Below are 14924 nucleotides of genomic sequence, written 5' to 3' on the forward strand. Positions count from 1 at the left end.
ACACTTCTTTCCAAATATTGAATAACTCCTCTGTCAGCCATAACTCCTAAGAAGAACTCCGCTGTCTCGACAAAAATACTTTGCAGGTTCTTTGTTACTTAGACAATTGTCTTTGTGCTATCAGCATTCCCACCAACAGGACCAATAGCAATCTTCGTCATGTTTTCCAACCTGTTTTCACTGCGATCGTTAAAAGAAAGAACGCGACAGGACGAAACCATGCAAAGCTTATTCACATGCTCAAACCTCTCGTTAGTGTGGTTCGTAGATTGCTCACTTTACCCATTCTGAAGTTGCCTTGTAGCCTGGTTGGGGCTACCACTTAACTGAGCTTCGAGTTTTCAAAAGTTTATAAATGCTAGTCTGCACGTTAGCTTTGAAGCTTGGAAGCCTCGCATCCATGTAGCAACATGTAACAGGCAGCCAAGTAGCCAAGTGAGAAAGAAGTCTCTTGTATGATTGGTTTAGTACCTCAGGAGCCTTTCAACCCTCTTCAGTTGTAGTCACATGTACAGGTGTCACGCAGTAACGATTCTATACGGTTAGGCAACCAGGTGATCATGTGCTGATGGAGCTATGTAGCTATCTGGTCATGTCGTAACTATTTATACAGTTAGCAGCCAGCCTAGGAGGAACTGACATGCAACCACGTAAAACTGTAGCCTTTTAGTCACATCAAGTCGCTTAGCCACTGAAATCTAGCAGCAATTTAGTTACTTCTTTTCAGTCCGCACATCAAAGAGTTCCAGGAAGAACATAGCCATGCTCCTTACCACAACAATTAGCTGGGTTTTATCAACATAGTCTTGAAGGTTGCTAGGCCACTTAGCGCACGTATCCAAATAGCCCATATCATTGGCCACTTTGCCGAGAAGATTGTAGCTCGGTGGTTAACGATTGCTGTTATCGAATTTTTTCGCAGGTGCACAGTTTCCTGTCTAAAAGGATTTTAAACACGTTGTTTGTATACGCCTTGCTTGCTACTAACATTATCCGGTCATCCTATTTAGATAAGGTTTGATCCTTGAGGAGCGGAAACAACCCTGAGACATGACTTCTTTATTAGGTAAACCTTATTTAATTTTATTCGAACATCATTCACCAATTTAACAGTGGTTTCGCGAGGTTTACTGATTATAATCGTCATCACAGTGGTCAAAATGTTGTGGACTCAAATAGAATTAACTATTTTCTTTTAAATTAAAACTTGTTTGTTAATTGTTCACAATTATTGTTAGCAAGCCTTTATTAACCTGACCGCTGGAAGCGCCGCTTGAAAAATATAATGTATTGCTTGGAAGGAGTGCTTTCTTTCCTTTTACTAATATTTCCTTCGTAAAACTCTCGTTTGCCTCAGCCGAGTGAGTCCGCAACCTTTTTAAAGAAGCTTATTGTTCACAGTTATTGTTAACAAGCCTTTATTAAGCTGACCGCAAGAAGCAACACTTTAAAAATGTATTGATACCCGAAAAATAGATAAACATGTTTTGTTATAACTAATTTGCTAAATGAATCGTTTTATCGCTTTCCCTCCTTACTTTTGTAACATTTCCCACTCCTTCGTTTTGAAAGCATTTCTTTGGTTTTATTTTTAACCAAAGTTGCGCGTTACTTACGCAGCAATTGAAAGGGGAACAAATCCGAGTTTTTCAACCGTGTCCTGAAACATAGAGGGAAGCTTTTGGACCGCTGCCCATGGTTTGATATTTTTTGCGACCTATAGACCGGCATCGATCGGAGAGTAAATTTTTATTCTGACCTGAGACAAACGAGAGTTTTTACGAAGGAAATATTGGCAAAAAGAAAAGAAAGCACTCCTTTCAAGCATTGCATTTTTAAAGACTCCCATAAGCGTTTTATGCGATCACGGCCCGTGACCGGCAAACCTAAATATTTCCTCTTTCCGCATCAAGAACTTTATCTGACGTATAATACATTGACGTTTGCTCGTCATTTTCATTCCTCATTGGCATCTTCGCGTGTAAAGACAGGTCTGGAAGGTAAGGTTTCCTTCTTTGAAAATCTCTTGTTATTTTATCGTAATAAGATGCAAATATCTAACTTTCGACCGATGCCAGTTGTTTGATCGGTAATGAGTAAAATCAGATAAGATTGGCTGACTCACGCACCAGCTTCTGATGTCTTATAGCAGGCCAACATCGTTACTTTGCATCAAGTGAATCAGGCGGCTTTTCTAAGCTTCATACAATTCGTACCGTTTACGACGGCACTTTTTTTTTACTTAAACAGAAGCATCTGTTAGTCAGCAACATTAGTGATTTCATGCGACAGAAAACAGATCAGATTAAAAAAATCTATGGGTTTGCGTCTTAACAGTTATTGTAAAATTTAAAAAACGATCTCTGGCTAAAACTTTTAAAATACGAGCTTTCGGCTGTTTGCGCTACAGCCTTCAACGGGTAAAATGATAAAAAGGTAAGAAACACTAGGTGTGAAATACAAAGTAAAAAATTAAAAATGCTGATAACTAAGAATGTTTGTTAAAAAAAACACTAGAAGCGTGGCATTCCAAGTTAACTCCCAATGCGGACAACAATTCCTGTCCTTTGCCCGGACAATACAACATTCTTTTTAACAAACATTCTTAGTTATCAGCATTTTTAATTTTTTACTTTGTACTTCACACCTAGTATTTCTTACCTTCTTATCATTTTACCCGTTGAAGGCTGTAGCGCAAACAGCCGAAAGCTCGTATTTTAAAAGTTTTAGCCAGAGATCGTTTTTTAAATTTTACAAGATGTTTTATCCTGGCTGCGGCCCCTCTATCTTTTAACAGTTATTGTTTGACCAGCGCGGAACTTTTTTCAAGAGAGAATTTCAAAAAAGTGTGACGAATTCGTGGGTTTCTTATGTTAGGTTTATTTTCAAACGTGAGGCATCTTTTTTGGATAAATAAACATAAAAGAAATTCCGCAGGCATAAGAAGAATAAATATAAAGAAACTGGAATGAACGTTGAAAACTTAAATTAAAAAACAAGCCTTCAGGGAACATAATCAACGACTAAGTCAGGGTCGTATCTTGCATTCCCGAGAGGAAAAACATATAAGTTTGCGAAGCTAACCGCAGAACGAATGTGCAGTGCATTTATTAACCTCCACGTCAGTTTCAAATGCCTGGTCAGCTCGTTGATAGGAACTAAGTTTTAGATCAGTACCTCTTCCAAATAAATAAAAGTAATCTTTCAGTATCAAGACATTTGTCCATTTTCATACATATTGGTTACCTCTTTCACTTTTGGTTGTTTTTGCTTCGTCATATCGGTAAATGATGCTTTCCACAAACGTCATGGTATTCTTAAACAGCTTCTTGTTAATTTGCATTTTGCGCTCAACAAAGAGACCACGTACAATCCAAAAATAGCTCTAGTGCTATTGTATACAACCTGACAGTTATTATGCGGAATCACACCAGCTATCAGTTGAAATATAAAGGGACAACAGAACTCAGACAAACTGGTCACTTGTAGCAAAACAACTATCCCATGATAGTAGCCATATCCATAACAGCTTATTCTACATTACTTCTCCATTAAGCATATTGGACCATCTTTCCAAAATGAGTTTATTCATTAACGGCCTAAACCAAAAAATTCCCAGCCAGGGAGGAAGAGACAGTCTCCAACCTTTACTGCATGTATAGGTAACATACAAAAACAAACATGAAATGACCCGGAGAATGTCTTCGTGAAAATCGTGAAGAGTACTCATTCCTCTTTACCGATCAATATCGCAGATACCGTTGACGTGGAAGGAAGTGCGGTGACGTAACTCATCGGCAAATGGGGTTTTTTGCATTATGATTACAAACTGATTTATAAACAATCATTGGATGAGGTTTTTGTGATAACCAGAAAAATCAAGGCCGAGGCAAGATAGATTTACTCAGAATCTCTATAATTCCTTTGTAAGATTCGGAGCAAAAGTACGGAAAAAATTCCAGTAGAAAAAACAACGCTCATCAAATAATAAAATAAAAAATTTAAGAAATCACTCTTTATGCCTCTCCAACTTCCTAAGATCGTAATCTTGATGTAATCATGGAGAGAAATTTGCCTGCTGATAGCATCTTCTCCTACACTTTATATTTTACTTCTTTATTTGATTAGTTAATTTATCACTTCATTTTTTCATGTGTAAATTTTTTTCATTGACTCATTTTTTTCGCAACCATATCGATCCTGGATCTCATAAAAAATAATTTGTCTGTACAAAATGTCTGAACAGTACGTAGTCGCTCCGTTCTCTTATAGAATCTCTATCATATTTATAACTTTTTGATCGAATATTGTGAAAAAAAAAACCTTACCGTGTGGTCATGTCATTTTGCATTTTTTCAATGATTACCCTTTTAATTTGCTTTTCGTGTGCTGCGCCGGGATAAGTTTAGACTTCCGGCGGGTCGATGATATATATCGATATTGTCAGGTCTTTGAACAATAATTGTTTCAATAAATTATATACACGTGTATGTATAGATAAGTTGCCTGACCGAAAACGCAAAACCACAAGGTCTAGCATTGTTGTCATTTTTTGCAATCAGCATTCAGAATTTATTTCGTCTCCTAAATAGAGTTTAATTCAATTTTGAAAATGTACTTCCGTTGTATTTTCGTATTTCGTTTTATATTCTTTCATAGAAGTTCACGTATTTGTAAAGTTAATTTCAAATTGTTACACCAGCATTGGCAACCGAAGAGGTCATGACTAGTGTCGAAAAATTTTTCGCAAAACAAAACTGTTTTGTCTTATAATAAAATTGTTATTCATCTATTAATTTTCTATTTATTTGTTTGCCAAAGTAAAAGAAAAAATTTACGAGGAAGTGTAACAAGCTAAGTTCAATACATTTTATGGAGAGGAAACCTAAATGAAACCACGAGGCTTTCTCCGAACGATTGCAGAAGAATAAGAAGAAAAAGGCATTATAAGCGATATCAAATTTTAAAAATATTGAGGTCAAGCAGGAGAAAGCAACTGGACATTATATTCCCTTAAGTAGTGTTATAATGTTAACATTTTAACGGCTGTTTTTTTCTCCCTTTGCACACAAGCTTTTGCCAGCCACTAATTAATATCACACAGACCATTATAAGAGGAAATTCAGCTAATATTCTTCGACAGCCTTTGGCACTCTTTCGACCGCATCACGACAAAGATGGCTCAGCCCCTAAAGAAGCAATTTGTTGCTCTTGTTGCATGCATCCTGCTGACACTACCAGGTGGTAAGTCGATACGAACTCATGTTATGAACTTAAATGCAATTATTTAATGGAAGGTAAGCTAAAGTTATGGAGGTATGAAATATGTCATGCAATTAAAATATTGAATTTGTATGTGCAGGCGACATGTCATCAACGATGCATATGATGCCATCAGAGTATGCAAGTGACATGACATCAATGTTGCATACGATGCCATCCCCATCGGCTAATGAAAAGTCATCAATGGTGCATATGGTGCCATCCGAGTCTGCAAGTGACATGACATCAATAGTGCATATGATGCCATCCCCATCGGCTAATGACAAGTCATCAATGGTGCATATGACACCATCCCCATCGGCTAATGACAAGTCATCAATGGTGCATATGATGCCATCCCCATCTGCAAGTGAAATGACATCAATAATGCATATGATGCCATCACAATCTGCAAGTGAAATGACATCAATGGTGCATATGATGCCATCACAATCTGCAAGTGATATGTCATCAATGGTGCATATGATGCCATCACCATCTGCAAGTGACATGACATCAATGGTGCATATGTTGCCATCCCCATCTGAAAGTGACATATCATCAATGATGCATATGATGCCATCCCCATCTGCAAGTGACATTTCATCAATGATGCATATGATGCCATCACCATCTGCAAGTGAAATGACTTCAATGGTGCATATGATGCCATCACAATCTGCAAGTGACATGTCATCAATGGTGCATATGATGCCATCCCCATCTGCAAGTGACATTTCATCAATGATGCATATGATGCCATCACCATCTGCAAGTGAAATGACTTCAATGGTACATATGATGCCATCACAATCTGCAAGTGACATGTCATCAATGGTGCATATGATGCCATCCCAATCTGCAAGTGACATGACATCAATGACGCATATGATGCCATCCCCATCTGCAAGTGAAATGACATCAATAATGCATATGATGCCATCACAATCTGCAAGTGAAATGACATCAATGGTGCATATGATGCCATCACCATCTGCAAGTGAAATGACATCAATGGTGCATATGTTGCCATCCCCATCTGAAAGTGACATATCATCAATGGTGCATATGTTGCCATCCCCATCTGCAAGTGAAATGACATCAATAATGCATATGATGCCATCACAATCTGCAAGTGAAATGACATCAATGGTGCATATGATGCCATCACAATCTGCAAGTGATATGTCATCAATGGTGCATACGATGCCATCGCCATCTGTTAGCGAAATGGCTCCAATGGTGACTAGCATTATTCCAACGGTAGCACCTAAGTGTTCTCCAGGATTTACTGGAAGTGATTGCTCCATAAGTAAGTGATGAATGCATTTAGATTTTGTTTTTAATACAATACCAGCGCCGGTAAACAATGCTAACTGTTGTTGTTGTTGTTTTTTGCTGTCATAGATATTAATGACTGTAAATACGAAAACTGCTCAGGAAATGGAGTGTGCATTGACAAAATAGATGGATTTCTATGTGAATGTAGAAATAATTACTTTGGAAAAAATTGTGAGAAAAGTAAGTCTCGTTAGATGTTCATAACGACACTGTAAACTTAGGAACCATTTCTACTTTTGCGAAAAAGCAAAGAAATATCTGATTGAATTTAGAGAGGAAGATTGAAGGCAAATAAATATCTCTGTATTTGTCACTTGTTTTTTTTAATTTAGCTCACATTTCTTTCATTTTAAAATGTTTACTTGGTGTAGCCGTATTAAAGGATATCATTGATGATGTTAGACTTGAAGGCGATGGTCAATAAGCGACATTACGTTTACTTCTTCGCAAATTTAGCGAAAGCTTAGCAATTATGGGCACTGATTTGATTTGAAAGTATATAAACAAACGTATTTGGTTATACCAATGAAGAAAACATATGTCTAACACATAAACGTAGACATCCCAATCCCGTCTGAATTTATCGCGTCTTTGTCCTTAGAAATCAGTGCCTGTAGTCCAAACCCATGCGGAAACGATGGAACTTGCACAGAAGATGGTAAAACGTTCAGATGTACATGCACTCCAGCGTTTGAAGGGACAACCTGCCAATCAGGTATGGGCCTGTCTGACATTTCCCGTTCCAGTAATATATCGTTCCAACGAAGTACTGCCAAGTAGGGAATAACACATGTATCCACGTAGTAGTTAGAAAAGCGTGTTCTGACGTTTTTTTAAGTTAACCTTGATTTTAACACAACCTCTCGCTAGTTGGTTTCTAGATAACGAATTTATCATCAATCTCAAGAAAGGTAAAAGTGATATGGTGCTGTTTGGAAAAGCAAAAATATCAAGCGGATTAGATGGTAAAGAGCTATGTATGTACCGAGGGGCTACCCTGTAAAAATATTCAGTATTAACACTATTACTATTATTATCATCGTCATCATTACTATTATTACAAATCGCCCATATATCATTCCAACTCAAACGTTATTCGAATGTCGCCGATAAATCGCGACTTTCTCGATAATCGACGACTAACGTTTGCATTGCTATGCACGTTACTGTACCTGTGCCCAACAACATGATATGGTGATAACTGCTAAATTTTGTTGAAGGAGAGCAGGCTGAATGAATACAGCACTTGACAAGGAAAACAGTGAAGAATTTGATCCGTTTTCTTGCAAGCTTTCTTATCCCTTCTTGGACCTCGTACTCTGTTTTTGCACGCTGCTTATGGATGTTGTCGTCCTTAGTCCAAAATCGACGCGTTTGACTTGTATCGGAGTCTAATACGTCGTTTTCGCTGTTTCTTTTCTACTTTTTTTTAATCGTTTCCATATGTTGATATGTTATCGTTGATCTTTTTTATACAGAGAAGCCTACCCAAAAATTTGCCGGCAGAGTGAAACTGGATCAAGCTTATGACGAGGAGTATAGTGATATCAACTCACCAAGATCTCGTGCCCTCATTACAGTTTTGGACTCGAAATTAAAAGTATTTTTAAAAAAGGAGTTTCCAGATTTAATAGATATTATTTACAAGAGGTTTTTCAAAGGAAGTGTTGGAGTTGACTATGAATTGCTATTTCCAACAACCTCAAATGTGACTGATAGCAACATCGTGCAAGCTCTTAATGAAGGTAATGGCTCAAGCGATCTGGGGTTTTTGAGGCTGACGGGAGATATAACCGTAACGAAGCAGATCGTTCAGATGACAGCAGCACCAACTGCAACCACAGGTAACTTACAGTGTCTTTCTATTTTTCATGTTGCTTTTATGTTGTTAGCCTTCAATGAAGTTCAGGGTAATTTGACTTGCTTTAAAATATCCACTACCATATTTGTTTAACTATACTAACACGAAATGAAGATTATCATATTTCCGGCTGGAACCTCTCTTTGGGACATCTATACTTTTAAGGAACATTTCCACAATTTATGCTGAGTATATTTCATTTGAAAAGTTCGCCCTTGACTCTGTATCTGTTCAGACGATAGAAGGGACAGTAACAGACGACCCGAGATTGTCCTCTACCTTCCTATACCTTCCTATACCTTCCATCACATCGACGAAAACGAGCGAAGCCAGGCCATGATTAGGCCGCATGGCCGGTTCTGCTACCAGTATATAGGCGCAAATGTTCAAATCAACAATTGCGCTTATTCTTATCTATTTCTTTGATTATGTATTTGGCCGGTATGAGGCCTTTCATGCGGTTTACCACTAACTATGGATTCAGGCCGTGCTTTAGATCCGCGGTATAGGCATAGAACATTCATATCTCAGGTCTTTGGTAAACTGTGCTTACTTGAGCAATAACCTCCAGCCTCGAGATATATGGTGAAACCACTAACTGATATAACCATCTTTCTTATTCTGTTTACGCAACCGATTGATCTGCGGAGCAAGAAGCTTACCGCTAAGTCGAAAAACAAGAAATGTGTTTCGGAGCCGATCAACACTTTCAAGAAATCTGGAGTCAAAGTTGAATTGCGAAAAAACCCAGCTCACAATGGCAGATACAAATAGCATCCACACTTAACATCGTGGGCTTGTTGTGACTTAAAAAAACATTTATCTGCATGATGTTTTGCGCCATCTTCAGTTATGATAAGATCTCCTGTTCTCAGGGCTCTCTCTCTCACTTTCTTTTTACAGAAAAATCGACAATCAAGGACTGGGAGATCGTGCTAATCGCAGCTGCAACAATTGTCTTTTTTCTATTGGTGGCTATTGGCGTTTTGGCAGTGAGTATTCAGATAATTTCTTTGCATTTTTGCGATGCGTATTTGAATCATCAAAACTACCAATTATGGACTTATCTGAAAGGATCGAATTTGGCGTGCTCGGCGACAGATACTCATGCACACCCTGTTTCAATTACATTCATGTAATTGGCTAGTCTAAGTTCTTGGTGTCAATTGTTGCTCACTCGAAATCAAATGATTGAGAACTTTACTGTCGCGCCATTTATTTTGGTGGGGTATGGAAGCGGCAGAAGGCATTTGAGAGAAGTGGTGGGAAAAAATTGAACTTTCTATTCATTTCTTGGGCGCGAAAATTTTTATCATCATTACGATAGGTTGGTTGTAGAACATGACGGCGCACGGTATGGCTCCGACATATTTCTATCATGTCAAGGACTAAAAATTATCTTAAAGCGTCATCGCAACAAAGACATTTAGACACACAGGCTGTGTAGTTTACTGCTTAAAAGTTGCACGAGCGTTTTTTCATTTACTCGTCTCTATTTGAACAGGTGAAATACAGAAACGCTGTTCAGGGTGAAAAGAAGGAGTTGTATGCCCTTAATGGAGAATGGGAAGTAATGGAGAACGGGCATAATGGCTTGAGGGCTCAGCCTGGTTACAAGAGTCGTAACGGACCGCAGGTTTGTTGAGCAGTGTTTTCTTGAGATCACATGGATTTCCAGGGGGAACGGGGGGTGCCATTCGTTGCTAGCAGAGTATAAATGAGAGAACTCAGAAAATTGACTGCCAATGAGAGGGGGGTGGGGGAGGATCATTAGAATGCCATAGAGCCTTAGGTAGATTTTCTTGTAACGCGACCACATTCCCCCTCCCAGCGATAAAAAATAGATGGTCTCTAAGATAATTATATTGATTTATCCTCGCCTAACTGATCTTGGTTATCTATGTTTTACAGAGCTATGTGTCTCCAATGTATGGACAAATACCTGGATCTGATAACAAGGCATATCAGCGTGACAGTGCGTTGTAGGTTTAATGAGCAAAATCGTTCATGTAGTCAAAAAATCAACCAGTTTCATCCTAACAGTCGGTTTTAGAACGAAACGACTTTAATTTAGATATTTAAGCGATTCCAAGTTGACTGTAATTTCTCACTTGACTCCACGTGCTATAAATTCGTTACATACTATTTCAGAAAAAAAGACAAACATTTGAGGGATTTAAGGATCTAGAAAGTGTAACCGACATTGAACATACGTACACAGTTTTTTTCACGAAGTATTTTACCACTGTCCAGCTAACGAACAGATAAATTAAATGCCGTGGGCCCTTTTGGTAACAGATCGGATACTAAGTCAACTTGAAGTGTTGAGAGAATCAATGATCAGTTACACTCTCGCCTGCGTCTCGTGTGCAACTTTTTGTTGGTACATCATTTTGACATGTCATGTACTTCTTAACTTACAAAGACAGCGAAGTGATATCTGCAAAGCTGGAAAGGCTAAACTAATTTCGCGCACGTGCGAATCACCTAAGATTTTGTAAGATGTTATTCTACCTAAAATAGCAAGGACAAAAAAGAAAATTTGAATCAAGAACAGCGGTACGTTCGCGTGAATAATGAAACTGTGTCGGTCATCCTTAGAGGTACTTGTGCAGCGGGAAATATTTGTTACTTAACGCAAACTTAACGATGCAGAGAACTTAGCGAGTAACGATAAGCCAAAGGGCTAGGACAGTTTTTCAAGTTTACTTTCTGATATGCTTAGGGTTAACTTTCGTCTCAATACAGTTAATAAATTGGTTTCTCTTTTGCAGCAATCGCGTCTTTTTCTTTTTTTGAGACTCGTGATTTCCTCCCCAGGGGAATAACTCTAACAAAGATTCCTATGCATGAGCGAGTTGTCAGGCATTTTGTTACACTGTTCGTCATTCGGTGACCCTTGCTTAGAGGTTTGGCAGTCGTGGTGCAATTCCGTTGCCTTTGCGAGGGTGGAAAAGAGTTTATAGGAGACGCATCATCAAATCCAAAATCAACATGTGACGCGTGAATTCTACGGAAGAGCAAGCGTGATTCGTGAATTTATTAACTAGCGTGAAATCTCATGATTTCCCCGAAATCTTATACACAAGTAGAGAAATTTGAAACGTGACACATGAGTTCCTCACAAGTTCGTGCGTGAAACGGGATCAGAAGCTTCCCCCTTCCTACCCTCCCTTACTTCCTGAGTGTTGAAAGATTAAAAGCCCCTGCAGATGTTCGAAATATGAACAGCAAGCCTTTATCAAACTTTTTTTCTATTACATATTTAAGTTGCATCCGTTACACGTAAATTATGCCTTACACTGAGGACTGAGGAAACCATTACAAATACAACAACGCCAACTGAGGGCATTCCAATCGCATTGCATACTTACTTAATAATTTTTTTGTTAGGTTAGAAAGGCTTGTACTATTCAGCATATAATTCCGACGAGACTACAATTTACTCTTCCGTTCCTTCTTAGAAAAGTATCTTCATAACTGTTTAGTCTTAAACCGATGATATGAATCATCATTACTCACTCTATCTTGCTAACATCGTCTCACTTGCGCACACCAGCTATTTTGGCTCCTACTGGTGGACCAGGGGGAAAATCATCTTTCAATCCTCCGCCTTTCCCGGTGCCTTTACCCTTACTGCCTTTTCCAGAAGCCGTGGCGTCTGATACTTCGATGAAGATAGCTCGAGGAGGCGGATCACTAAGAGCTGTGTACAACACATACGCGTCTTTGCCTGTTTCAGCAAAGTTGACTTCCTCTTTGCGACATTTACCTGCATGGTTATCAGCACTGCATGTTGGGAGCAGTATCATGAAGCGGATGTCTTTTTCTCGCGTTTGAAACGAAGCGTAGACATGTGCAGTGGCTCCTGCCTTTTGAGGGCTCGTTGGTTTACATTTAGGGTTGGTGCAGTTATGTACCCAGCAATACTCTTCAGTGACAGGTTTCTCTTTAGTGCACTTTTTCCACAACTCACCGGCAGCACTTGCCTCTAGGGGATGCCCTCCAACTGAAGCCACTGTTTTAGGTTTATCACCGGTTGTCAACACCGCATGAGTAAAGCCTAATGACCAACCAAGTTTTAAGCGATACATTGCGTTACCAGCATCTTGGAAGGCTGATCGAAACGAATCTGGATCGATTCCAAAGTCTTTGTAAAATTTCGTTGGGAGAGTTGACGCATCACTCACGTTTCTCTGTATATCTCCGGTCCTGATGGAAGGATAGTCGAAGAGCTGTGTCTTTACCCAACCAGTTTTACTGCTTAAATATCTGTTAGCTGACTAGGCTGAGGTATTGATTGCAAATTTCGAAATGTTCCGCAATTTGATATTCTTTGTGACACTGAGTAGTAATGACCTCCGAAACCTCTATAGTACTCAAAAATTTTCAACTTCCGGCCTTATCATGGTGTGTTTGGATTTTAAATAACTCTCCGCTACCTTATTTCACCCTTGGTAATAGGCTTCTATCGCTGAATGTGCTATGATGTTGCGTTTTTCACTTAATATTTCAAGCGCTGCAGAGCATTACATCATCATGTTCCTAGTTACCAGTTTCCTACTACAAAATGGTCAGATACTCTCATCAATCATTGGGAAACCAACAAAAGACAGAAACTCGTGCACTTAAAAAATAACAGGAAGGACTGAAAAAGTCATCGTCATGTTCTTGATGTGACAATACAGTTTATGGAATAGAAGTTCTATCACAGTTATATTCCTTCTATTGCTCAAAATGATAAACAGGAAGATTAAACTGGGTGATGGAATTTACATCCGCTCCCCTGGTCTTTGTTTCCGTGAAGTACACTCAGCGGAACAATTTACATCCGCTTATTATGTATTGTGACGCTATTCCAGCTTGATTTGTCCGCGTTCTGTTTTTATTTTATCGGTGGAGATACTAATAGATTAATCAACAGCCGGTTTTATCAAAGGAATTCACATCCTGTTATTGAATGGTAATGGCTAAGTGACTTACATTTCAATTTCTTTTGATACTCAGCTGAGGTCTCCTTGCTGTTTACCATCGATTTCATTGGCGGCTTCTAGTAATAAGTTGGTGTTATGCAGTCAAACCTCCACTGAGTGACCCTCTGTCAAGCGGCCAGCCTTTGTGAATTGGCCACTTTTAATCCTCTTCAGTTGTAGTCACATATACAAGTGTCCTACACGGTTAGGCAACCTGTGGTCACGTACTGATGGAGCTATGTAGCTATCTTGTCATGTCGTAACGATTTATACAGTTAGCGGCCAGCCCAGAAGGGACTGACATGTAATCGCGTACAACTGTAGCCCTATAGTATCATCAAGTCGCTTAGCCACTGAAATCTAGCAGCAATTTAGTTGCTTCTTATCAGTCCGCGTATCAAAGAGTCCCAGAAAAAAACAAAGCCATGCACCTTACCACAAATAAGCTGGCTTTTATCAAGTCTGGAAGTTCGTTAATTTGGTATAAAATATATTTGCTTCCGTTTTGAAGAAGAATTAACGTTTTTTCTTTTAAATTAAAACCCACATTTGTAAAGAGCTACACACACAAGACCTAATCACATCAGTGACACACTCGGCTGCGCCTCGTGTGCCACTTTTTTGTTCTTACCACATTTTGACGTCATCTGTGATCTATTACTGAACAGACACACGGCAACTTGGAATCCATTTGTTAAATAGAAGCTGAAACGGCATAAGGCAATGAGACAAGAAACTTCGACAGCAATCATTAACCATCGAGCTACAATCTTGTCGGCAAAGTGTCGAAAAGTGGCTCACGACATGGACTATTTGGATGCGTGCCTTCAACACTTCACGCTTTTCGTTTTCTAATAACACGCCAAGCAGGTGTGTACACTTATCATGACAAATATTGCTGTTTGAAAAACTCATTGCTCGTAGATTATACAATGCTAAGGCAAACGAGAGTTTTTACAAAGGAAATTTTAGTAAAAGGAAAGAAAACACTCCTTCCAAGCATTACATTTCTTAAAGCGGTGCATCTTGCGGTCAGCCTAATAAAAGCTTTTTATCAATAAGTCTTGTGTGTGTAGCTCTTTACAAATGCGGGTTTTAATTTAAAAGAAAAACGTTAATTCCACTTGAAAAACGGAAGCAAATATATTTTATACCAAATTAAACACATCACACATCACACGTTTTCTAATAACACGCCAAGCAGGTGTGTACACTTATCAAGACAAATATTCCTGTTGGAAAACCCACTGTTCGTAGATTATGCAATAAGTAGGAGCCGAGATAAAAAAAATGAAAACTTACAAAAAAATACCCCGCAAACTTTCTACATTATAAACACTGATTAGGAAAGCTGACTATGTTTTATGCCTCCATCTCCATTTTTGTAGCAGTCAATGGATGAAAAGAGACAACTTACAAACACTAATCTTATTAAAAATCATATGAATTGTTTATACTTAGCCGTATGTTTGCAAAAGACACATTTC

At 38.7% G+C, this 14924-nt stretch overlaps 2 protein-coding genes across 3 annotated transcripts; one reads left to right on the top strand and one right to left on the bottom strand.

Annotated features, from left to right (window-relative positions):
• The first annotated feature begins 1911 nt into the window (after positions 1-1911).
• LOC113664776 (uncharacterized) lies at positions 1912-11241 on the top strand. The gene is made up of 9 exons (XM_089184140.1): positions 1912-2000; positions 5074-5244; positions 5363-6574; positions 6670-6783; positions 7205-7318; positions 8082-8447; positions 9368-9456; positions 9969-10100; positions 10376-11241. The coding sequence occupies exons 2-9, from the start codon at positions 5178-5180 to the stop codon at positions 10448-10450; spliced, it is 2169 nt and encodes a 722-aa protein (XP_089040266.1). The 5' UTR covers positions 1912-2000; positions 5074-5177; the 3' UTR covers positions 10451-11241.
• On the bottom strand, positions 10431-14157 carry LOC149039040 (uncharacterized). Of its 2 annotated transcripts, none has more exons than XM_089184148.1 (2): positions 14069-14157; positions 10431-12676 (listed from the first exon to the last, which is right to left on the bottom strand). In XM_089184148.1, the coding sequence occupies exons 1-2, from the start codon at positions 14071-14073 to the stop codon at positions 12007-12009; spliced, it is 675 nt and encodes a 224-aa protein (XP_089040274.1). In that variant the 5' UTR covers positions 14074-14157; the 3' UTR covers positions 10431-12006. The 2 variants fall into 2 exon arrangements, with proteins under 2 accessions (XP_089040274.1, XP_089040273.1); XM_089184147.1 differs by lacking the exon at positions 14069-14157 and adding an exon at positions 13018-13184.
• Between the last annotated feature and the right edge of the window lie 767 nt (positions 14158-14924).

Source organism: Pocillopora damicornis, chromosome 10 (assembly GCF_964200805.1).
Source record: "Pocillopora damicornis chromosome 10, jaPocDami1.2, whole genome shotgun sequence".
NCBI classification, from domain to species: domain Eukaryota; kingdom Metazoa; phylum Cnidaria; class Anthozoa; order Scleractinia; family Pocilloporidae; genus Pocillopora; species Pocillopora damicornis.

What these genes read in the sequence shown, in the direction of transcription:
- LOC113664776 (XM_089184140.1), top strand. Translation starts at nt 5,178, where the DNA reads ATGGCTCAGCCCCTAAAGAAGCAATTTGTTGCTCTTGTTGCATGCATC. An exon ending in TGGAAGTGATTGCTCCATAA is followed by an intron (nt 6,575 to 6,669) that starts GTAAGTGATGAA and finishes TTGCTGTCATAG; the next exon opens with ATATTAATGACTGTAAATAC. An exon ending in TGGCTATTGGCGTTTTGGCA is followed by an intron (nt 9,457 to 9,968) that starts GTGAGTATTCAG and finishes CTATTTGAACAG; the next exon opens with GTGAAATACAGAAACGCTGT.
- LOC149039040 (XM_089184147.1), bottom strand. Translation starts at nt 13,052, where the DNA reads ATGAGAGTATCTGACCATTTTGTAGTAGGAAACTG. An exon ending in CATTTTGTAGTAGGAAACTG is followed by an intron (nt 12,677 to 13,017) that starts GTAACTAGGAAC and finishes TCCTTCCATCAG; the next exon opens with GACCGGAGATATACAGAGAA.